The 27,021-nt window shown below is 38.0% G+C and overlaps 1 protein-coding gene across 1 annotated transcript in view; it reads right to left on the reverse strand.

Annotated features, from left to right (window-relative positions):
• The window catches only part of PRKG2 (protein kinase cGMP-dependent 2), a 125,808-nt gene that overhangs the window by 78,985 nt on the left and 19,802 nt on the right, over positions 1-27,021 (reverse strand). The window contains exons 3-5 of the mRNA XM_027544868.1: positions 7,392-7,558; positions 1,658-1,771; positions 129-234 (exon numbers count right to left, since the gene is read on the reverse strand). Of these exons, the coding sequence (XP_027400669.1) occupies positions 129-234; positions 1,658-1,771; positions 7,392-7,558 (387 nt within the window). The remainder of the gene's footprint in view (positions 1-128; positions 235-1,657; positions 1,772-7,391; positions 7,559-27,021) is intronic.

Here is a 27,021-nt window from a genome sequence, read left to right on the forward strand (position 1 = left end):
TTGGCTTAGTCATGTGGAAAATGCTTAAATAAGAAAAGCTATAGTAAAATAATTACTCTGATAAAACCAACATACCCACAGTATGGCTAGACCAGCTTCTCCTTCTGCCATCAATGTGTTACTCTTACCTTCTGAGGAAGTTTCTGTACTGTTCATCTCTAGCTTGAGCTGTCCTTCTCATTATATTCTGGAATACCTCTCGATCTAGTGCCCATGTTTTAACATTGGTAATAGCTTTAGAAAAATCAAGAAAATAATAAAACTCTGTTGAGCTCTTATATTAAGAAAACATTCCAAAATGTTAATCAATCAATTTTTCATGTACTGTCATAAAATTATCTTTCTTGGAAAACGCATTATTTAAACACGCAAAATGGAAGGAAGTAGTGATGTAAAGAGTAGGTAATTTTATAAAATCATTTTTGGCTTTGAAATGAACCATGATTTGGAAGTGAGCAGCAAAAGATTTCCATTCTAATTATGTTTTGCTTAGGATGATATTAAAATTAGTTTGCAATTCTTAATTACACACTGCATCATCAGGATGTATTTTAGATTTGGGCTGTGATACATAAGAAAGCCAGCCAGCCTGCATCTATTCCAGAAAGTGAAGAATTCACAAGCAGATAATTGAAAGTTAAAGGTCTCTGCTTGTGAGTCTGTTTTTATGTCTTTTTATGTTGTTTAGACACCGTTGCTAACGAGAGCCAATATATTTTAAGAATCTCTATGGTTACTTTTACATAAAATATATAAAATCACTTTCAAAGAGATTATGCAAGACAGTTTTTGAGACAGCCTTTTCATAGGAAAGACATTAAAAGCAAGAATATAATCTAAAAAGGAAGAGAAGCAGAAGAAGTCACTCCAAAAAATCTATATGAAATTATGATAGTGAGATTTTTTTTTTATAGCAGTGATGAGAGCCTACAGAATAAACCAAAATCAAAATCTCTGGTTTACTAAACTTCAGAGTGAATTAGAATTATTTTGACATTCTTGTTAAAAATAAAGATCCCTGGGCCCCATTGCCAGAGATTGGAGTGGAACCTTAGAATCTGCATTTTTATCAAATACTGAAACAATGCTCAAAAAGAAAACCTAGTCCCAAACACTGAGAAACACTAGATCTAAGTTAATTCAGAAGAAAACATGATATGACCATGAATAAAGTCAATAAAAACAAGAACCCTAAGGAAAAGCAATTGAACTAATCTCAAAAATCACTCAGGAAAACCCTCATTAATTAATTCATATCCTTTTTGATATTTACACATTTTATTGGTATAATTACTTTTTCTGATTTATAATATGGTCATCACCTCATGGAGAAGAGAAAGCAAACATTCTGGATGAGCCAAAGACAAATATCTGCATGGTAAAAAGTTGACATTGGCAACTAAGGCAAACACTAGAATCAATTATGCTTAAAGCCATATTCACATTTTAAATACAGGTATCCAATGGGAAGGTTTCTTTAAGCTTGAATCATTCAGACAAGTGCTTCAATATAAATCCTTTTATGAGCATTGCCTTTCTATTAATAAGAGCATAAGGGGCACAGCAGGAGACAAAAAGACTCAGGATGCAACAGTGACTTAGATTGTCTTTAACACTGTGTAGCAATTGAAAACTAGAGCATTTCTTCTTCTGTTACCTTTCACAGAGGCAGTTCTTGTACAGTTGTATAAAATGGCTAGCTCCCCAAACGTGGTCCACATAGGGATGGATGACAGCAATTTCTCCCCTTGGGACACCTCTAGTCGACCCTCTATCAAGTAGAATGCAAGAACACACAAATAAGCAAAATCCATCGAGATTCCATAAATTAAAAGAAAACAAGCAGCAGGTATACAAAGCATCTAGGTGAGATATCTTACGATTTTCATTGTAATAAAGTGGTTAGGAATGCAGACTGAAGCCCACTCTCTATTAGTTGATTAGCATTAAGAGGTACCCACTCTGCATGGGTTCCTTGTCAATAACAGAGATAAAATTAATCACATTCACTTCATATGGTGGTGATAAGTAAACAAGTTACTATAAGTAGGATCACAGAACCACAGACGGCTCACCAGTGCCACCTAAGTGTTAGCTCTTAGGGATTTCCTGGTGGGCCAGCGGTGAGGACTCAGCGCTTCCACTACAGGGGGCATGGGTTTGATCCCTGGTTGGGGAACTAAGATCCTGCAACTGTACAGAGCAGCCAAAAATATATATATATTGTCAGTGTTATTATCGTTACAAAGCTCTTTCCCTGAAGCAGCAGATGGCAAATGTTTCATTAAAATTCATTCTACTCCCCCAAAAATGCAGCACATGATACTTCTTTTGTACAAGAAACAGAACAATCACTGCATGTCCTCAAAACACAACAAAGGTGTTTACACTGCTGGAAAGACTAACTCGTCACAACTGAGAAGTGTGCTGGCCCTGGAGTCAGCCTGCCTGGCTCTGACTCGTCACTGGCTGTGTGACCTTGGGTAAGTTACCTCATCATGCCTTGTTCATTGCTTAAGCCCTCATTCATTGAAGTGAATTAATAAACGAAGTCACTAAGAAGAGTATAGCAAGAGAATTAAAAGACAAGCCACAGACTGAGAGAAAATATCTTTTTTGCAAAAGATACATCTGATGAAGACCTGTTTTACAAAATACATTAATGCAAAGAACTTTTAAAGTTCTTCAATAAGAAAACAGCCCAATTAAACAGGACAGACTTTACCAGACACTCACCAAAGAAGACATACAGATGGAAAATAAGCCTATGAAAAGATGCTCCACATCACATTTATCAGGGAAAAACAAATTAAAACAATGAGATATCACTCTACCCCTAATAGAATGGCCAAAATTGAGAACACTGACAACACCACGTGTTGGAGAGGACGTGGAGCAATGGGAACTACCATACACTGCTGGTGGGAATGCTAAATGGGACACCCAATTTGGAACAGTTTGGTGGTTTCTTACAAAATTAAACACACTCTCACCGTACAATCCAGCAACTGTGCTCCTTAGTATGTATTCAGAGCTAAAAACCTAGGTCTACACAAAAACCTACACACAGATGTTTACAGCAGCTTTATTCATAATGGTCAAAACCTGGAAATGACCAAAATGTCCTTCAGTAGGTAAATGGATAAATAAACTGTGGGGGGTGTGTGTGTGTGTGAGTGTGTGTGTGTGTTAGCCATTCAGTCGTGTCCAACTCTTTGGGACGCCATGGACTGTAGCCCGCCAGGTGGGACCCCATGGACTGTATGGACTGTAGCCATGGACTGTAGCCCGCCAGGCCGCAGGCTCCTCTGTTCATGGAATTCTCCAGGCAAGAATACTGGACTGGGTTGCCATTTTCCTCTCCAAGGGATCCACCCGACTCAGGGATCGAACCCAGGTCTCCTGAATTGCGGGCAGATTCTTTACCACCTGAACCACCAGGGAAGCCCAAAACTGTGATACATCCAGACAATGAAACCCTATTCAGTGCTAAAAAGAGATGAGATACTAATCCATGAAAAGACAAGGCAGAACCTTAAACACATATTATTAAGTGAAAGAAGTCAATCTGTAAAGGCTAAATAATGCATGATTCCAACTATATAAAATTCGAGAAAAGGGAAAATGAGGGAGAAAATTAAAAGATTAGCGGTCGCCAACAGTTGGGGGAAGATGAATAGGCAGAGCACAGAGGATTTTCAGGACAGTGAAAATACTCTGCATGATATTATAATGATGGCTATATATCATTATACATTTGTCTCAACCTATAGACTGCAGAACACCAAGGATGGACTTCGAATGATTATAATGTGTCAATGTAGGTTCATCTTTGGTTATTAAAAACAATATCTTTCTAGTGAGTGATGTTAATAACAGGAGAGGCTATGGTTATGGGTAGAGGGTATATGGGAAATCTCTGTTCCTTCCTATCAATTATTCTGTAAACCTAAAACTGTTCTAAAATTAAAGTCATAAAAAGAAAGAGCACTTGACAACAATCTTTAGCTAAGCAGAGGCTGGGGGGAAGGAGAGGTAACTTCCTCACAATTCTTCTGCCTAGGTAATTCTCTCCTTTCCTTTCAAATGCAAACAAACCATAGTTAATCAAGTGTTAGTCGCTGGGTCCTGTCCAACTCTTTGTGACACCATGGACTGTATCCCACCAGGCTCCTCTGTCCATGGAATTCTCCAGGCAAGAATACTGGAATGGGTAGTCATTCCCTTCTTCCACAGATCTTCCTGACCTAGGGATTGAACCCTGGTCTCCTGCATTGAAGGCAGATTCTTTACTGTCTGAGCCACCAGGGAAGCTCATTAGCTAATTAAAACCATACGTAATAAGACCTATATTCTTAGAGGAAGAAAATGGCAGGGTTATTTCTCTTTCCCTTGAAGAACTGGTCTTTCCTTCTCCTAATTCACAGCTAAGTACAACAGCTCTGGGTCAGCTCTGTCCACCCATTCATTCAATGCACCTGATCTGAATACCTATGTTGTGCCAGGAGCTAGTCTGGATGCCAGACAGATAGGGCAGACAGAACAGAGAAGATATTTACTCTGTTACAACTTACACTCTAGTAAGAAATAAACTCCATTTTGGCTCCAAATCTTATAAGTTAGCTATGCAATTTAATAATTTCTCATTATAACCAAATTCTATTCCATCAAAACCACTTAGCTGTACCGCTGAGTTGCTATCATGGATCTTTATGCATTTCAAGTGTTTTCCTAATTGGTTATGGCTCATGGGATTTGAACCACACCGAACATGATACAGAATGCCAAAAGTTTAAGCTAAGTATGCTTTTACTAGTTGGTATTCTTGCTATATTTTATAAAGGGGAGATTTTGAATAATGAACTAATTTGCTAAATCAGTTCAATCACACAATCCAACTCTTAGATAACACTGTAATTAATTCAAATATGAAATCACCCAATTTTCATTTCCATGTGTGCTATAGCCCTGACTTCAGTAACTATATCGATATTGACATCTACCTTTTCAACCCCTTCTCTCCCCAAACCTTTCATCAGAGTCACTAGCAAGGAACAAGACAAGCTAACATGAGTTTCTAATCCTTCCTAGCAGGTTTCATAAATATTGGTTGACTTAAGCACCTATATACTCTTGCCTGAGTGTTCTAGTGTTGCTAAAGCAGAAGTGAAATATCCAAGAAAAAAGCTGAAAGAGGGGGAAATTGCTTAGGGTCACCTATTCCTAAAACTTGAAGGCTGGCTAAATTAAGAATACAATTCACTTCTTGGGTAGAATAATTACTTGGGGATGACTATAATTTTAAGTGTGCCTACAAACATGTATACAGCAAATAATACACTAGTAACTATGAAACTGTCAAGTTTAAAGAATCAAAATATAGAAAACAACCTTTTACCACACTACCAATAGAAGAAAATGTGTGAGTGCATGCTAAGTCATTTCAGTCATGTCTGACTCTTTGCGACTCCATGGACTTGTAACACGCCAGCTCCTCTGTCCATGGGGATTCTCTCGGCAAGAATACTGAAGTGAGTTGCCATGCCCTCTTCCGGGGATCTTCCTGACCCAGGGATCGAACCCACATATCTTACGTCTCCTGCATTGGCAGGAGGGTTCTTTACCACTAGCACAACCAGGAAATCTGATAGAATAATACATGCATATTAATTTGTTTGGATAGGCAACTTTTGCTCCACACCTAAGGCCTCAAGGAAACAAGAATCATAAAAGCATTGCTCCTCTTTGTTTCTTAGTTTCTGTGATTCTTTTCACCCCTCCTTGCCAAAAACAGATCTGTCTAAACTTGTACCGCTTACCAGAATGTAACCTCCCATAAAAATCATTTCTTTTTTTTAATATAAATTTATTTATTTTAATTGGAGGCTAATTACTTTACAATATTGTATTGGTTTTGCCATATATCATCATGAATCCACCACCAGTGTACACGTGTTCCCCATCCTGAACCCCCCTTCCACTCCCCTCCCCATACCATCCCTCTGGGTCATCCCAGTGTACCAGCCCCGAGCATCCTGTATCATGTATCGAACCTGGACTGGCGATTCATTTCACATATGATATTATACATGTTTCAATGCCATTCTCCCAAATCATCCCACCCTCACCCTCTCCCACAGAGTCCAAAAGACTGATCTATATATCTGTGTCTCTTTTGCTGCCTCGCATACAGGGTTATCGTTACCATCATTCTAGATTCCATATATATGTGTTAGTATACTGTATTGGTGTTTTTCTTTCTGGGAATCAGTTCTAATGAGGTGGATGAAACTGAAGCCTATTATATAGAAATCATGTCTTATTCACATGTCTCCCTCAGAACTCCCAAAACCCAAATATGGCTTTGATCATATTTGACCATAAATAAAAATTTATAAATTTGAAAAAGCATTGTTTAGATGGCCAGGAAGCAAAATAAAAGGCCACAGCACATTCCAGGTTATCAGTCCATCTGGGCAAGCTAGTTAACTTTTTTCCCTAAACTCAAAAAGTTGAGGCAATTCAGAATTTGACAGAGCATTCAATAACGACAAGTCCTGTTCAGATAATTTCTTACTTCTGTATCAAAAAAAAAAAAATTGTTGAATTCCACTACAAGATTTGATATGCATTTGACATGCATCTGAGAAATAAATCCTTTTCCTTCTAACTATTATGATCTACCTAGCATGGAAGCATGTTCAAGTGATCGGGTATGGAGGAATTTCTTTAAATGGTTCTAAATACACCAGCCTTAATGTTAAGGCATTTCATTTGACTCTATTGTGTGCACCATGTAGGAAGTCCAGCTGTTGGTTAAATGCAACTAAACGATCTTTTGAAATCATTGGGATATAACCAAACTATTTAACAGAGCCACAAAAATAACTGTTTTCTTTTTCATGGTACAATAGTGTAAAAAGTCAGCACAAGCAGTGGCATTCTGAATATTCTAAACACCTTTCTGAAGTTGTTAAGTGTCACTATGATTAATAAGTATGAACTTTCAAATCAGATTGTTAAATTTGCATTCTGTCTCCACCACTAATAAGCTGCGTGGCCTTGGGTAAGTTACTTAACCTTTCTGTGACATAGTCCACATTAGTAACATGAAGATATTAGCACTTGCCTAACAGAATTAGTAAGCTGAAATAAGATCTCTCTATTAAATATTCAGTAGGATGCTGGACATATAGAAAGCATTCTATAAATATTAGTTATTAACATCAGGATGATTCGACCAACAAATATTATTATTTCATGAACTCAATCTGTTATATTTTCTACAAATAGAACAACCAATTTTGCATTTTTATAAGTATGTGCAAAAAATCATTAAACAATAGGCAAATATTTGTTATATGATAACTGTAAAAATCTGTGAAACCCACCTGCCAGTACAAAGATATGGTTTCCTGGTTCTCCTTGCTTAATAATGTAGCTCCCTTGCTGGTAGTTTCTCCCATACATGCATTCCACCATGTCTTTGATCTGCTGAGGATCCAGTCTCTTCAGAAATTGATTTTTATTAAGGGCATCTGTAATGAGCTTCTTCTCACTGATGTAATGGAAAGGAAATGTTGAGTTACAATTAGTGAAAAACATCTTTATTCTTAATATTACTACCCATGTGTTTACAACTTTAACCAGTCAATCCTAAAGGATTTCAACCCTGAATATTCATTGGAAGGACTGATGCTGAAGCTGAACCACCAATACTTTGGCCACCTGATGTGAAGAGCTGACTCACTGGAAAAGACCCTGATGCTGGGAAAGACTGAAGGCAGGAGGAGAAGGGGGTGACAGAGGATGAGATGGTTGGATGGCATCACCGACTCAATGAACATGAGTTTCAGCCAACCCTAGGAGACAGTAAAGGACAGGGAAGCCTGGTGTGCTGCAGTTCACAGGGCACCAGAGTCAGACACGACTTAGCAACTGAATAACAAAAACAATTCACAACTTTTCCAGCATGGACAAAAAGTCTTTTCTAGCTCCACCAACACTTGACCCTTATAAGTACCATTCATTATGTGGAAATCCTTTGAAAATATTTTTGAATATTTTTCTGTTAATCATGATGAAATCAATTTCATCATCACTTTTAATTGTCATCATCACAAATGTAGCAACCTTCAAGATCTCTAGGTGCAATACTAAGGCACATATGATTTTTAAATGGAAAAGGGGCAGGTCTATTTGATAGATAGAAGGTTATGTAAGAGACTATAACACAGTACGTACCTAATTCCTATGGTGCTAGTCATTTTTATCTTATTTAACCCTCACTACTATTCTGTGAGATAGTGACTATTTCTACTTTTAGAAAAGTAGACTAAAAGCTGGGCGTCCCAGGTGGCACTAGCAGTTAAGAACCTGCCTGTCAAATGCAGGAGACTTAAGAGATGGCAGTTCGATCCCTGGGTTGAGGAGGGCATGGCAATCCATTCCAGTATTCTTGCCTGGAGAATCCCATGGACAGAGGAGCCTGGCCGGCTACAGTCCATAGGGTCGCAGAGTCGGACACGACTGAAGGACTGAGCATGCACACACAGACTAAAAGTTGAAAAGCAACTATTTCCCCCCGCCCCAGGATTTAAATCTAAGTCTATGAGTCTGAAGTCTGTGCTGCTTCCATTCCATCTCTTTCTTATTCTGAGCTGGAGAAGTCGCCTCCCCTGGGACTCATAAGGTTTGATCAGACATAGACGGTGATGGTGATAGTTTGGTTTTGCTTATGTTTTAACCCTTACTTTGCCTAGACTAGACAGAACCTACATTTACAATCTCACAGCATATTTAGTCCCCAAATCAGAGGTCCATTTGTTGATAATCCTAGAACACTTCAGTTTCTTTTGGAAAAGAAGTAGCTCAAAGCAATTACCTAATCATCGTCACCATAAATTTAAAATGTTCTAATTAGCATATTATATTGGTAGTTATCTTAGAATTATGTGCTGGAAGAAAAGTTGCCTTGTGGGCTAAGTCAGAAACTTTACACAATATATTTGCTTTCACTCAAATACAGTGTTTTGTTTTGTTTTGTTTTTTTTAATCAGGGTTTTGTCCTGTATTTTTCATTCAAACTCTCTCCCATCCCTAGCTTTGTGTTTAAAAATTGTGATTTTTTTCTACACAGCAAGTTCTCAAGGGATTTCTCTGGAAGTCCAGTGGTTAGGATTCAGCACTTTTACTGCCAGGGCCTAAGGTTGAATCCCTGGTTGGGGAACTAAGACCTCACATGCCTAATGGTGCAGCCAAATTGAAAAAAAAAAGAAAGAAAGAAGGTTCTCCAATCCAAAGTAAAAGTTCATGGAATTAGTACTTTATGATCCTCTTCATCAAGTCATAGGCTCCATGAAGGAAACAAAACACTCTTGTATAGAAATTCCTTCTTCCCTATAGTGACTCCCTCAGCCTCAGAGTCATCCAGACTCTCAGAGTACCTTGAAAACTTCCTTCCTCTTTCATTTAATCTATCACCAAATCTTGTAAGTTCTCTTTACAAAATATCACTGTTATCCATTTTAGTTTCCACTTCCAAGGATGTCACCACATCCAAGAAAAAAATTCTTAGGTCTGGATGATTTTAACAGCTTCCTTTTGGTTTTTCAGCTTCTAATCTCTTACCCGTGTCAGTCGGTTCAGGCACTCGATCGTGTCTGACTCTTTGAGACCCCATGGACTGCAGCACACCAGGCCTCCCTGTGCATCACCAACTCCAGAGCTTAATCAAACTCATGTCCATCGAGTCGGTGATGCCATTCAACCGTCTATCCTCTGTCAGCCCCTTCTCCTCCTGCCTTCAGTCTTTCCCAGCATCAAGGTCTTTTCCAATGACTCAGTTATTCGCATCAGGTGGCCAAAGGATTGGAGTTTCAGCTTCAGCATCAGTATTTCCAATGAATATTCAGGACTTATTTCCTTTTGGATGGACTGGTTTGATCTCCTTGCCATCCAAGGGACTCTCAAGAGTCTTTTCCAACAACCACACTTCAAAAGCATCAAGTTTTCAGCACTCAGCTTTCTTTATGGTCCGACTCTCACATCCATACATAACTACTAGAAAAACTATAGCTTTGACTAGACAGACCTTTATCAGCAAAGTAATGTCTCTGCTTTTTAATATGCTGTCTAGGTTGGTCATAGCTTTTCTTCCAAGGAGCAAGCATCTTTTAATTTCATGGTAATTACTTACCCCTGTAAGTGGTAATTACTTACCCCTGTAGTCCATCCTATACCATACTATCAGATTAATTTTGGTAAAAAACTGGTAAAAAAAAAAAAAAAAAAAAAACACATCCTATACCACACTATCAAATTTAGTTCAGTCAGTTCAGTTGCTCAGTCGTGTCCGACTCTTTGTGACCCCATGGACTGCAGCATGCCAGGGCTCCCTGTCCATCACCAACTCCCGGAGTTTACTCAAACTCATGTCCATTGAGTCGATGATGCCATCCAACCATCTCAGCCTCTGTTGTCCCCTTCTCCTCCTGCCCTCAATCTTTCCCAGCATCCGGGCTCTTTTCAAATGAGTCAGTTCTTCAATTCAGGTAGCCAAAGGATTGGAGTTTCAGCTTCAGCATCAGTCCTTCCAATGAATATTCAGGACTGATTTCCTTTAGGATGGACTGGTTGGATCTCCTTGCAATTCAAGGGACTTTCAAGAGTCTTCTCGAACATCACAGTTCAAAAGTGTCAATTCTTTGGTGCTCCGCTTTCTTTATAGTCCAACTCTATCAGATTAATTTTGATAAAAAACTGACTTCACTCTGATCTCATTCTTCCTTTATCCACTAAAACCATTAATTCACTCAATTAATATAAAGTGAAAAAAGACTTTTGCAAGATGCTCTTCTTGGGGGAAATCTGTGAACAATATCGTAAAATCTCCAGCTTTCACAAGCCTTTCATGCTAGTGTCATATTCCATCAAGTATTTCCTCAATGCCCATATATCCCAATTTCCCAAAACATGTTCCCAGAAGCACTGTTCCTTTATAAACAAAAATTTGTTGAGTTTAGACAATTTGGGGAATTCACCATGCACACTTTAAAGTTTCAAAGAAATCTTGCAGTAAACAAATCTGTTTAAATCAATGTTTTCCAAACCTCAACGTCTTCTGTATTTCTTTGTTTGGCTTAGCTTCTATTAACATTGCATGGAAGTATTATGAAAAGCCTTTTGCCCATAGAAGAAAATTAACATCCCACAATGTGGTATTCCCACATTTCTCATCATATGCATCCACTCTATACATCCAGTACTTACTCCCTAGAACAAATCCTTTGTTACAGATAGACTGGTAACCTCATGGTCTCCTGTGCCTGCCAGCTTCATCCTCAGACTTGGCACACATTTTCTCCTTGACTTTAGTTTCTTTTCCCCTTGACCTACCAAATATTATACATCTAACAAGAAATCCCTTATGACTGATGCTGCCTGCATACAGTAGCCCACACACCCTTTTATTCTATCCCAAACTCCTATAATACGTGTTTTCATGCCCATTCACCTCAACAAATTTAAAAAGCATTTACTAAAGACATAAAAAGCAATTAAGCATAGTCCATAGCCTCAAAGAGTTTCTAGATTCGTTTAACTTAGTTTAGTACATAAACACATTGTAATATACTTTTAGAAAAGAGTTCTATGAGTTTTTCTCCAAAGTAATTCATAAATTCTTGGACAAGTGAGTCTTGTCTTGAATTATCTGTTTACGAAGCTACATACAATAGTGATTAAGTGTATGACCTTTGCCACTCCTTCTCTAACTATGATATAGGCCAGCCATTATAAGCACAGCTCTCCCTGCTCACATAAAACAAGTATAAAAGCTGATTGAAATATATATTTACAAACCTGCTTGATAGCATTGGAGACCTATCAACACAGCAACAGCTTGATGAAGGATGATCAACAAGAGAACATGAACTTGACATTCACCTCTTCTCTTCCCTCTAACGCATTTACTGATTTGCAAGCAGCACTGAGCAGAGTTTTGGCAGCCTCAAAGAGTTTGGAAGACACAAGTCAGTGTTTAAGACACACCAAGATAGATCCTAGTAAACCTAGGATTACAGATGGGACATCAAAAGAGCTGTAACGTAGAAGTAAAGACTGACCCAAACAGGAATAAAAAAAAACAAAAAACTAACTTTAAAACTACAGATTCTATTTTGGCTAAAATTATTTGTCCTCGCTTAACTGCCTATGGGAAGCAAAGGTAAATCTTTCTGTAAGATGTTCACAAAATCTAGGGCTCAAATTTTCTCTACATTTTTTTCTATATGGAGTGCCTGGCACGACATAAAAAATTACCAGGCATACCAAGAGAAAAGATCAAATGGATGAATATGAGGAGGAAAAAGACAACAGAAACAGATCCACAGTAGATTTAAAAATTGGATGTATCAGGTAAAAACTTTAGTATAACTATGTTTAAGACAATCAAGGACAAAATGGAAAATGTCAACTGAGAAAATGAATCTTTTTATGAATCATATAGAGATTCTAGAATTTAAACATACAATACCTGAAGTCTAGAACTCAATAGATGGGTTTAAAATCTAATAAATCACAGCTGATAAAGATTAGAAAATGAATATGGGCAGGCAGAATATATCCAGATAGAAGACTGGATAGAATCTAGGATAGAGAGAAGAACAATAAAAACAAAAGCAAAATACAGGAGATATATAAGGCATGATAGAGAAGTTGAGCATATATGTAACTGGGCCCCAAAGAAAGGGGAAAAATTAGTCTGAAACAATCTATGAATGCATCATATCTAAGAATTTTCTTAAACCAGTGAAAACGTATCAAGCTATGGACAAGATGCACAACAAATGCCAAATAAAACATATACAGAAAAAAGCATGTTTAGTCCCATTATAGCCAAGTTACTGAAAACCAATACAAAAGAAAAAATGTATAAAGCGGCTGGAGAAAACAGGCGTTATTACCTTCAAATGACCAATAATAGGACTGACTTACTTGCCAACATAAATTACGGAGACCAAAAGACAATGGAATATCTTCAAAGTGCTTCAGAGTGCCTAGTTCAATATCTTTACTCAGTGAAAAGAGCCTTTAAAAATTAAAGGAAAGTGAATACATACTCCAAATACAATTCCATTGGCAACAGACTTAACAGAGAACAAAATGACCCCAGATGTTAGAAGAAAGAAACGATGGGAAAAGTAAAATGTGGGTGACTAAAGGAAGCTCGTCTTCATAAAAGAGTAATAATAATACCTTGCAGAGGGGGCTTCCCTGGTAGTCAAGGGGCTAAGACTCTGTGCTCCCAATGCAGGGGCCTGGGTTGAATTCCTGGTCAGTGAACTGGATTCCACACACTGCAGCTAAGAGTTTGCATGGCACAGATAAAAGATCTCACATGCCACAACTATTCATAAGACCTGGTGCAGCCACATAAATCAAAATAAATATTCAAAAAATACGAATAATACCTTGTAGAGTTTGCAATACATGATAAATGTATGAAAACAAGAGCCAAAACTGCATGATCAGAAAATGGAGCTGATATAAATTTAAGGTCTTGGTATTGATAAAAGTATTCATCTATATTGGAAATTGAATAAATTAAGAATGTATGTTACAATTTGGGTAACTCCGACAAGATTTGTCTAAGAATGTTTAACTAGAAAGCTAACAGAAGAGAAAATGGAATAATAAATATACTTAATTCAAGAAAATGGGAGGTAGAGAAAAAAGAAATCAAAGTGAAACAAATAGTAAGATGCTAAAGTTAAACCCAAACATTTTTATTTACACTAAATATAAATACATTAAATACCTCAATTAAAAGACCAGGTTGTCAGATTGATAAAAAGAAAGAAAGAAAATACCAAGTATATGTTGCTTATAAGAGGTATACCTTAAATATAATGATATAGAAAACTTCAAAATAGAAAGGCAGAAAATGATATACTATGTAAACACCAACTATGGGCATGGGTGTGTTTTAGTCACTCAGTCGTGTCCAACTCTCTGCAACCCTATGGACTGTAGCCCGCCAAAACCCCTGTCCATGGAATTCTCCAGGCAAGAATACTGGAGTAAGTAGCCATTTCCTTCTCCAGGAGATCTTCCTGACCCAAAGATCAAATTCCAGTCATCTGCATTATTGGCAGATTATTTATAGTCTGAGCCACCAGGGAAGCCCAATTATAGGCATACCACAGAGATATCGCAGGTTCAGTTCCAGATAGCCACAATAAAACAAATATTGTAGCAAAGTGAGTCACGTAAATTTTTTGGTTTATCAGAGCATATAAAAGCTATCTTTACACTATATTGTAGACTATTAAGTGTGCAATAGCATTATGTCTAAAAAAAATGTACACACATTAATTAAAAAATACTTTCTTGCGAAAACATACTAACCATCATCTGAGACTTCAGTAACTCACAGTAGTAATATCAAAGATCACTGATCACAGATCATCATAACAAATATAGTAATAAAAGGTTTGAAATACTGTAAGAATTATCAAACTGTGTTGCAAAGATATGAAGTGAGCAAACTGTTGGAAAAATGGGGCACCTATAGACCTGATGGACACAGGCTTGTCACAAATTTTCAATATGTAAAAAATGCAATATCTTAAAGTACAATAAAGTGAATGCACAATAAAACAAGTTCTACCTATGTAAAGAAAATTTTCCTTGATACAGGAAAGTAGGCTTTAATGAAAGATATTATTTCTAGAAATAAAGAGCAATATTTTATATTGATAGCATCGGGAAGGTACATTAAATCTTTATCCATCTAATTAGATATCATCGAATTGACAAAAATAAACTGACAAAATTAAAAGAAGAAATAGACAAACACAACCATTTTGGGAGATTTAATACATCCCTCTAAGTAACTAATAGAATAAGCAGGCAAAAATTAGTTAGAAAATAGAAGATCTAAACACTTGACTATCAAACCTTACTTAATCTCTTGACCTAACTGACATGTTAAAAAGCTGTATTCCAACAAATTCAGAATATACATTCTTTTCAATTACACGTGGAACCTTCATGAGAACTGACCATATGAGGATCATAAAGCAAATCTAACAAATTTCACAAGATTGAATAATACAAGCATATTCTTTGAAAACAATAGAAGCTAAAAATTTAAGCTAGAGATCAGAAACAAAATCAATAAAAAATAATCAGAAAATCCTCAAATGTTTGAGAACTGAGTAATATATTTCTGAACAGCCCGCTGATTAAGAAAGATTAAATCATAAAGAAGTCAGATAAAATTTTGAAATAAATGATAAAAATGTGTTTTTTCAAAACTTGTGGGATTCAGTTTATTCAAAACTAAGAGGAAAACTTACATTATTAAACAGATTACAAAAGAAAACAGATTAAAAATGAGCAACTTAAGTGAAAGTGGTTTAAAGAGCTAGAAAAAGAAAAGCAACTGAGCTTAAAAAAGGGAAGAGAAATAACAAAAAAAGAAGCAGAAAATAACACAAAAGGAAAAAGTGCAAAGAAGAGAATCAAAACAACTCAAAATACTTTATTTGAAAAGCCTAATAGAATTGATAAATTCATGCAGAATGGGGTGGTGGGGGGGAAAGTTAGGAGGGTAGGGAGAAAGAATAATTGCTAATGTTAGAAATGAGAAAAGAGACATCACCGTAGATATTACAGATATGAAAAATGAGGGGATAGTATAAATAACTATTTTTAAAATTTAGATTAAAAGAAAATTCCCCAGAAAAATACAGTATACCCATACTGAAATTTAAAAGAGAGAGAAAGAAAATCTGATTAGCAATAAATAGATAAAAACTATTCCACAAAGAAAATTCTAGACCTAGGTGACATTATCTTTAAGTTTTCCAGATATTTAAGGAAAAAACATTATTAAGCTTATATAATCTTTTCCAGAAAATAGAAAAAAGAAATTTTTTCCAACTTATTTTTTAATGCAAGAATGGCCTAATAACAAAAACACATATTACTAGAAAAATTAAAGATTAATATCCCTAATAAAGATAGGTACAAAGGTCAAAAACAAACACATCTAGACCAGACTAAAAATCAACATAATTAATCAAATGAAAAGGGTAAAGGAGTAAAATACATAGCAAAATCTTATTGAATGAATAAAAAGTATTTGATAAAATTAAACACCCATATATGTTTTAATTTTTTTTTAAAAAAAGAACTTAGTAAATTAGGAATAGAAGGGAATTTTCTTAATCTGATTTTTTTTAAATCTGTAAAACAAAACAAAAACAGAAAGTATCATATCATTTTCTGGAAATGCTTTCCTTCAGATATTAGAAATGGGACACTTCAATTTCACCCTGAATAAAGAGTCTGAGCAAATTTAATACAAAGAGAATAAAAGAATGAAAAAGGAAAAAAGTGTATCAAAGATACAAACACAGGAAAAGAAGTAATAAAACTGCCATTCTCTCCAAAAAACATAGTTATATAAATGGAAAACTCAAAAGAATATACAGGTAAAACCATCAAAATTAATAACTGATTTTAAGAATCTTGCTGGATTCAAGGTCAATAAGCAAATTCAGTTGTATTTCTATATCCCAGAAGCAAAGTAAAAATGCAAATTTTTAAATGACATCATTTTTAAAAGATCAAAAATATCAACCAAATAAGATTATATATAACAAAATGTGTAAGCCTTATAGAAAGTACAAAATAAGAGAAATGAAAGAATATCTCAATAAATGGAGGCCTATTAGCAGATCATGAATGAGAAGACAATTTTTTTAATGATGTCAATTGTATTCAAATTGATCAGGTTCAATGAAATCGTAATAACATCTTAAAAAAATTTTTTATGAAAATTGACAAGCAATTTATAAAATTCTTAGTCATAAGAAACCCAAGAAGAGCCATCACAACACTGAAGAACAATAACAAAACTAAAAGACTTAAAGTAATGGATATCGAGAATTATTATTAATCAAAATAATTGAGAGACTATACTCATGGCACAAAGATGGACAAAAAGACATTTGGACCTGCACAGAGAGACCAAAAAGCCGTCCAAACACACAGAGATACTTGATTTATGACAACAGCTGTACTACAAAGCTACAGGGGGAAGCAGATAACAACGGAGAATACATAAATTAAAAAGCGCTCACCCTTGTTAAGTATCAAGAAAAAGCAAGTCAAAGCCACAATGAGACAGCACAACATAAACATACCATAAACACAGCCAAATGAGAAAGACTGACAGTGCTAAATGCCAGTGATAATGGAGAGTAACAGCGCTCATACAATGCTGGTAGGGGTGTATATTTGTTCAACCATTTTGGAAAACTACTCACAGTATTTGGCAATCTATATTAAATGTGAACTTAGCTAAAATGTACCACCCAGCAATTCCACTCCTAAGCATTTTCGTTGTTGTTTAGTTGTTATATCGTGTCTGACTCTTTGCCACCCTATGAATTGATTATAGCCCACCAGGCTCCTCTGTTCATGGGATTTCCCAGGCAAGAATAGTGGCGTGGGTTGCCATTTTCTTCTCCAGGGAATCTTCTTGACCCAGGAATCAAACCCACGTCTCCTGCTTGCCAGGTGGATTCTTTACTATTAAGTCACCTGGGAAGCCCACTCCTAGGTATACACCCATCATAAATCATATATAAATAAAAAGATATGTGCAAAACTGCTCATGGAAGCATCATTTAAATTTGCGAAACACCAGAATCAACCAAATGTCTATCAATAAGTTGAACTGATAAACGATGGCACAGTCATGCAACAAGCACTATAGAGCAATGATAATAGTGAACCATTGCTACACACAACATCATAAATGACTCTCAGTATATAAACTAAAGAAGTCAGACTCCTAGAGTCCATACTCTATAATTCCATTAACATAAAGTTAAAAAATAGGCAGAGTAATCTTTGATAATACGAGTGCTACCTTTGAAATGGGCTTCCCAGGTGGTGGTAGGGGTAAAGAATCTGCCTGCCAGTGCAGGAGATGTAAGAGACGCAGGTTCGATCCCTGGGCCAGGAAGATCCCCTGGAGGAGGGCATGGCAACCCACTCCAGTATTCTTGCCTGGAGAATCCCATGGCTAGAGGAGCCTGGAGGGCTACAATCTACAAGGTCACAAAGAGCGGGGCATGACACATACACATTTGAAATAGATAATGTTTAGGGATTGCAAGGGAGCAGAGGGGCTTCTGAGGTACTGGTAAGGAAGATTCTATTTCCTGATCTGTTTGGAGGTTACATGGGTGTGTTCATTTTACGATTTGAGCACATCAGTTAAAAATTCATTTAAAAGCTAAAATGCGTATATGGCTTTGGAGGCAGAAGATCCTAGGTTCAAATTCCAGCTCTGCCACTTCCTAGCTGCGTGACCTTGGTCAAGTCACTTAAACTTTCTGAACCTCAGATTTCTCCCCTGTAAACAGAGCTGAGTAATCATAACCTATGTCATACAGATGCTATGCACATTAACTAAGATAAGATGCCAATATATTCCTAATAAATGGCAGTAACACTCGTAGTTGGCAATAGTAGTAATCATAGCATGCTTTTGTGTGGGGAAGAGTGGGATGGGAAAAGTTCTGGAAACCACAAAGAAGCGCTGCAAAGACCCTATGCTCAGTTCAAAGTTCCTCCAATAGGGCTGGATCTCGAATTGATGCCCACCAGTGGCAGGTCCACTGGTAATCCTTTTGTAATCCTTTTATACCCCCAACTTATATAATCAACATTCTTTGAAGCAATAAATTCCTGTCCTCTAGGTTGCTTCAGGAAGTTTAATTTGTCAAAGTCCACTGACAGTTCTTGTTAAGCCAGGCTCTCCATCTTCCTTCACCGGTCCTGTTTACTACAGCCCTGTGTTCTCACTGTTTGTTTTTGTCAGGTCATAGAATGTGTCTTGCAAACTTCTTTGCACAAAGCTCAGTGCCCAGCAGGGACCAGGGGCCTCCACCTACTTTCTTATCTGTCAAGTATTTCTTGTGAGCACAAAGGCCAAGGCAAATTTACTTGTGTGGCATTTCATAGCTTACTCGTATATACAAATAGAAAGCATATGATAAGGCATATTTGTCGAGGGCCCAAGATCTAAAGCTGTAATACCAGGGCTTGATTCCTAATTCTGTCCCTTATGAGTTGGGGAACCCTAGGCAAGTCACTTAATCTCAAGTTTTCTCAGCTGTAAAATGACAATAAACACAGTCCACAGGTCACAGGATTTGTATGAGAATTAAGTTAGTTAACCATACAGAGCACTAATGATATGGCCTGGCACATAAAATATATCACAGAAGCGATAGTGGTACTATTATAAGTCAGCAAGTTACCAGCAACTTAAAAATCTCTGAGTTAACACAGCTCTAAAAGTACTATACTTGAGATCCACTGCTATTTATTAAAGGAGACTCTTCATGATGTGAATAAAACTTCTGACAGTCCAGATCCCTCGGCTGTTCAGCCTCCCTATGCTCAGGGTACCCCAGGCTCACAGATCTCCAGATGTGCCAGGCTACTTTGTCCCCCAGCCATCCAATCCTCCTCAAAACCCAGGTCAACACCAGCTCTTCCATGCAGGTTTCCTTGATCCCACAAAGCAAATGGTGCTCCTTCTCTCCTTCATACACCCATCTGTTAGGACATCAATCATGCAAGACTGCAATATATTTAATTTCCCCAAAGAGACTGTGATCTTCAAGGGTGTGACTACCCTTTCCTCATCCTCTACCTAAAATCCAGAATGGCATCTGGCACAACGTAGGGACTCAACAGAACTAACACTAAAGCACATTTAATTTCCAGCTCACAAAATCTGGGTACAGAGAAGAGTGGAAATGGGAAATGCCAGTCACCCACAAAACAGGCACAGAAAATAAGCAAGATAAGGCTTCTCTGGTGGCTCAGATGGTAAAGAATCTGCCTACAATGCAGGAGACCTGGGTTCGATCCCTGGGTTGGGAAGATCCTCCAGAGGAGGACATGGCAACCCATTCCAGTATTCCTGCCTGGAGAATCCCCATGGACAGAGGAGCCTGGTGGGCTACAGTCCATGGGGTCACAAAGAGTCGGACACGACTGAGAGACTAACATTTTCACTTTTCACTTTCAAAACTTTTTGAGTAATAAACCAACAAGAAATAATAGCTAACAAATGCACACGTTTATAATTTGAGAAGCTAGCATGAAAAGATGAGGTCATTCCATGGGTAATCAGAAAATGAGCATGACTTCCTCCTGTCAACCCTCTTACTCTATATGGCCCATGTAATTAAGTATAGTTGTAATTTAATCATGTTTACTGTTACTTCATGCTTACAACATTTCTCTCTCCCTTTCTTAAATGTGTGCAGATGATCCAGTTCCTGGGAGCATCCAAGAATAGAGTTGAACAATGAAATGTTGAAAACAACCACAGCTTCTAAGGCTGTTAATCTGACACACACAATGATGGGCATTATCATCATTGTGCTGCGTGGTAATTAGGTAGAAATAGTAAATAGTTCTCTTAGACGTCAGTAATGAGCATTGCTCTTAAAGTGTCAAATTAAATATTTCTGGGGTCAGCTGCAGGAAGGCCTGTTCCTATAACAAAATGGTTCTCAATTGTCACTGCACATTAGAATCACCAAGGGACCGTCTATAAATCCTGTACCCAGGGTCCTCACCTCAAACGGATTTAATCAGATTCCTTCGGGGTTGCACCAGGACATCAGTATTTTTTACTACTCCCCTGGTGATTACAATGTGCATTTGCACTTAAGAATTACAGCTGTAAACAAGAAAACACAAGGGAGTCAGAAGCTGCTTTTTTCCCTCTATTTTCCCACAGTGCTGGGAACAAGCCTCCATTGAAGGCTCAACAAGCAATCAATCAGTTACTATTCAGAAATTAGCAGCTGATTAATTAATAATCAATTGATGTTCATTTTTCACAAGACTTTGCTACATATGATTGTCCTTTACAAGATAACCAATAAATACAGGAAAGTGACAATCATTACTCTTATTCCTTCTTCCCAGCATCCTATATGGAATCTGAAACAGCCTGGCACTTAGGGACATGCTGTCAAATCAGCCTCAGGCATTAATTTTTTTCAACTACGGTAAAATACACAACACAAACTGTACCATCTCAACTATTTTTAAGTGCACAGCTCAGTGGCATTAAATGCATTCCCAATATTTTGCAACTGTTGCCACTGTCCATCTCTAGAACTTTTCTCATCTTCCCAAACTAAAACTCTGTACCCATTAAACAATAACTAAAACTCTGTACCCATTAAACAATAACTTAAACAATAACTCCTCCCAGCCCCTGGAAACCCATTCTACTTTATGTATCTAGGAATCCGACTCTCTAGGTACCTAAAATAAAGTGGAATAATAATATTTATTATTTTGAGGCTGACTTATTTCACTTAGCATAATGACTTCAAGGTTCATTCATATTGTAGTATGAAAAGGAAGGCTGAATAATAATAATAACAACTCTCTTAAGGCTGAATAATAACTCATCGTATGCATACACTCCATTCTGTTTATCTATTCATCCATCAATGGGCGTTTGGATCATGTGAATATGCTGCTATGAATATGCATGTATAAGACTCTGGGCTTTTTATATATGGCTTTACATATCCAGCATGGCCAACATTCTATGCGAGAGAATCTCACACCAGAGATGGCAAAGGAGCTGGTATGGTATGCAGAACTCCAAGATGGCCCCATGATCTCTATCCATCTGGTGTAATACTCTTATGTAATCCACTCCCCTTGAGTGGAGAGGGAATCTGGGACTTGCTCCTTACCAACAGAATATGGCAACTGTGATGGTAGGGTTGGCCAGTGTATGTTATATAAGACTTCATCTTTTTAGCCAACAGTAATAAGAGATTCTCCAGGTGGCCCGAAGTAGTTAGTGGCCTTGTTGGGAGATGGCCACTGTGTAGGACATATGTGAGCAGGAACTGTGGGCAGATCTCATACCAGGAATTGAGAGCAGACCCTGGCTGACAGCCAGCAAGAAAATGGGCACCTCAGTCCTACCACCACAAGGCACTGAATTCTGTCAGCAATCACTGGAGCTTAGAGAAGGACATCCTCCTTTTAGAGAAAGCTCTAAAAAAGGAGCACAGCTGGTGGATACCTTAACTGCAGCCTTGTGAAACTCTGAGCAGATGACCTCATAGCCTTGACTCCTGACCCACAGAAATGCTAAGATAACAAATATGCATTGCTTTAAGCTGCTAAATCTGTGATAACTTGTTATCCAACAATAGAAAACGAACCCACTGGAGTTTCTCTGAGTTTCTAGTTCCAAGAAATATCAAATAGTATCTTTCCCTGCTCACTTTTTACTTCTCTTTTCCTCACCTCATCTGGAGACAAGGGACTAGAAACTACTGATCTTTTCCTCCATATTTCTCAGAGCTTGATAAAAACTGGTGCCTGAAATTTACTAATTACAATAAATGTGTCATGACAAATACTCCTCGAAGAGTTCAAAGGAAATCAGGAGTTCCTGATCATTCACACTTTAATATGAATTACATATAAATTATCTCCTGGCTATTCCTGACCATAGATCTTGAAAAACAAAAACAAAAATACTCTGTCAAGCAAGACTATGCTGAAAAATCTACAACTCAGCAATGCTTCTAAGGAAAGTTGGCATGGAGGGGAACAGACAAATTATCTTAAAATAAGACTTCAAAAAAGAAAAAGGTTTAGTTAAAAGATAACTACATGTATCTTTCACGTAGAAGGTATTTCCAGAGTCTAAAAACTTTTCCTTGGCTTTAGATTTTTTTCCCCCTTTTTGGGAATTCAACTGCAGTTTAAAATGCTAGAAAAAGTCAGCGATAGGAGCTAAGCTGCTCAGACTTTGCAGCTCTGGAAACTGACTGCACTGGCAGAAGTCAGTGATGATGCCTCACTCTGATTGGACAGACTAGGAGAAAAGGCCACTGTCTTCTCATTCACGCAATTTCTGCCACACTCTCGCCTGGCACTCTAGCAAGGAAATGGGCAGTGTCTGGAATGGCATGAAATGTGTGTGAAGGAAAAAATGGGTCAGGAAAGAGTAACTCATTTCAGAAAACACTTAAAAGCCATAAGTGGCTCTGCCCAGTCCCCCAGGACAGTCATTCAAAACCAACCCTCCTATCTATTTACAATAGCCAGGTCATGGAAGCAACCCAAATGTCCACTAACAGAGGAATGGATAAAGAAGGTGTGGTATATATACCATGGAATATTACTCAGCCATCAAAAAGAATGAAATAATGCCATTTGCAGCAACATGGACGGACCTAGAGACGATCATACTAAGTCAGACAGAGAAAGACAAACATCAAATTATATCACTTATATGTGAAATCTAATCATACAAATGAACTTACAAAACCAAAATCGAGTCACAGATACAGAAAACAAACATGGTTACCAGGGGGAAAGGTGGTGGGGAAGGAGAGAGAAATTGGGAGATTGGGACTGACATATACCTACTACTAGACATAAAAGGATACGAATAAGGACCTGCTGTATAGCACAGGAACTCTGCTTAATACTCTGCAATGACTATGGTCTTCCCTGGTGGCTCAAACAGTAAAGACTCCATCTGCAATGCAGGAGACCTGGGTTTGATGCCTGGGTCAGGAAGATCCCCTAGAGAGAGAAATGGTTACCCACTCCAGTGTTCTTGCCTGGAGAGCTCCATGGACAGAGGAGTCTGCCAGGTTACAGTCCATGGAGTTGCAGAATAAGACACGACTGTGCAACTAACACTTTTACTTTCACTTTTTCAATGATTTATATGGGAAACGAATCTAAAAAAGAGTGGATATATGTATAGGTGATTCACTTTGCTGTACAGCAGAAACTAACACATTTTAAATCAACTATATACCAATAAAAATTTAAAAAAAAAAAAAACAAAGCCAGCCCTGCTATATTCACCTGGAGTAACTTATTTAGAGGCAAGCAGATCCACAAACTGCTATAAATATCCTATAAATTTAAAAGAGTGCAGGCAAAATATAATGAGTGCAGGTTTCAGAGTTGTTCTGATTACGCGGCAGCTGTCTTGGCATCTAGGCAACGGTTACCCATCTTCAGGAACTACTGAAAACCAACATGGGCTGGGTACTTATGCTCGGTAAGCCTCATACAATAACACTCACCCAGCAGGCTTGCCTGGCCTATATTAGGTACTAGAAATTGGTACTTATGGCCACTGAAACTAGTCTAATGCTGATAGTGGAAGAAAATTAGGAGCAAACAAAATAAACATGTAAGTGAGAGAAATGAGGGAGAGAATACAAAAAGAACTAAGAAAGAAAAGAACAAAATTAAAGAATTCAATACTCAGTAAACATTTGTTGAACTGAATGTGTCCATCTGAAGACGTAAAGGGAATTATCCAAGGATATTGGGTCAAAAATGGCTGTGGGTTTTGCATAATATAAAAATATCATAGAACATGCTATAACTCAGGAATGTCAAATGCCAGGCGAGGGCAAGGGGGCTCCGAGTTAGCTCAGTACTTACAAAAAGCGCTTAGATTTTTTATTCTTCACAATGATTAGTCCTCAAGTCCTGAATGTTTCCTGAGGCTTAATTAAACATTTTTTCTAACATCTAGCGACTGATAGACTGGGAGATGTGAGGATAAAGCGAGAAGGAACAGAGAGAGACTATAAACCAAGCTGAAGGTAATTTGAGAGGTTGACAGGGGACTCAGTGGGGTGCAGGGGGAGAAGAGCCCATGCCCTTTGGCTTCTAGAGAGAAGGAAGAAAAGGCAGGGCAGGAAGTGACAGGGGCTGGGTGCTGAAGTTGAAAAGCACTGCCCATCCCCTCCCCCACCACTGCCCAACCCCAAGGGGAACCATTCACTTTGCAGGCTGCACAGAGTGCAGAGAACACACCTTTCCCCACCAGGCAGACTCGCACTGGCAACTTGGTTCAGCAGATGACCTTGAGCAAGCTGTTGAATGCCTCTGACCTTTCATTTCACCTTTGGTCTAAGGTTAAAGTTAGCACCTACCTCCAGTCTCCATGAGATAATGAACATTAAACTACAGACCTCTAGCAGTTAGCCAAACACTTGGTCTTCTCACCCCATTCCTGAGTAGCCAGCTCTGACCTGGATGTCTAAATGCAGGTTATTGCTATTAAACATAACCTTCTGATTTCAAGCACTCTGACAACTTTTAGCAGACACAGAATCCAGATCGCTTCACCCACAGCTTCACAGCCATGATATCGCCTCATAACTGGACCTTTCTCTCTTTCCTTCCCTTGTATTTACTGAGAGCTTCATTTTTTTTTTTTTTTGCTTGTCTGAAGACATAGGTTAAGACAACAGTCACAAGCATATGCATGAATGTTGTTAACTGTCCAACTAATAATTAAGAGTCTGTACATACACTCTTAAAAATCCGCAATAATCTATGTAAAATGTAAATAAAGACCCTCTCAAAACAGCAACATCTAAGTCACTACCTCCTGGAAGAAAAAAAGGTTTGTTTCCCTTCCACATTCAGCAAAAATTTCCTCCACTGCAAACTGATAACAGGGCATCATTTTCTCGAAGCACAGTTTTTAGGAAGAAATAACAATAGCAGGGAGCTGTTTGCAACCATACCAAAAAAAATTAAAAATGTATCTATTTGGTGGCTCAGAGGGTAGGTAAAGCATCTGCCTGCAATGAGAGAGACCCGGGTTCGATCCCTGGGTCAGGAAGATCACCTGGAGAAGGAAATGGCAACCCACTCCAGTATTCTTGCCTAGAGAATCCCATGGACGGAGGAGCCTGGTGGGCTACAGTCTATGGGGTCACAAAGAGTCAGACACGACTGAGCAACTTCACTTTATTTCTTTCTAACTATATATCTAATTTTTTATAAGGCCAACCAACTAAAATATAAAGAACCCTCTCTAATTTTCATTTTGGTATATTTGTTACAATGGACTTTTTTTTTTTTTTTTTTTTGGAGTATACTTGACTTGAATACCAGACCACCTACCCTGCCTCTTGGAAACCTATATGCAGGTCAGGAAGCAACAGTTAGAACTGGACATGAAACAACAGACTGGTTCCAAATAGGAAAAGGAGTATGTCAAGGCTGTATATTGTCACCCTGCTTATTTAACTTATATGCAGAGTACATTATGAGAAACGCAGGGCTGGAATCAAGATTGCCAGGAGAAATATCAATAACGTCAGATACGCAGATGACACCACCCTTATGGCAGAAAGTGAAGAAGAACTAAAGAGCCTCTTGATGAAAGTGAAAGAGGAGAGTAAAAAAGTTGGCTTAAAGCTCAACATTCAGAAAACGAAGATCGTGACATCTGGTCCCATCACTTCATGGGAAATAGATGGGGAAACAGTGGAAATAACGTCAGACTTTATTTTGGGGGGCTCCAAAATCACTGCAGATGGTGACTGCAGCCATGTAATTAAAAGATGCTTACTCCTTGGAAGGAAAGTTATGACCAACCTAGACAGCATATTAAAAAGCAGAGATTACTTTGCCCACAAAGGTCTGTCTAGTCAAGGCTATGGTTTTTCCAGTAGTCACGTATGGATGTGAGAGTTGGACTATAAAGAAAGCTGAGCACCAAAGAATTAATGCTTTTGAACTGTGGTGTTGGAAAAGACTCTTGAGAGTCCCTTGGACTGCAAGGAGATCCAACCAGTTCATCCTAAAGATGAGTCTTGGGTGTTCATTGGAAGGACTGATGTTCAAGCTGAAACTCCAATACTTTGGCCACCTGATGCAAAGAGCTGACTTATTTGAAAAGACCCTGATGCTGGGAAAGATTATGGGCAGGAGGAGAAGGGGAGGACAGAGGATGAGATGGTTGGATGGCATCACCGACTCAATGGACATGTGTTTGGGTAAACTCTGGGAGTTGGTGATGGACAGGGAGGCCTGGCATGCTGCAGTTCATGGGGTCGCAAAGAATGAGACATGACTGAGTGACTGAACTGAACTGAA

Source organism: Bos indicus x Bos taurus, chromosome 6 (assembly GCF_003369695.1).
Source record: "Bos indicus x Bos taurus breed Angus x Brahman F1 hybrid chromosome 6, Bos_hybrid_MaternalHap_v2.0, whole genome shotgun sequence".
NCBI classification, from domain to species: domain Eukaryota; kingdom Metazoa; phylum Chordata; class Mammalia; order Artiodactyla; family Bovidae; genus Bos; species Bos indicus x Bos taurus.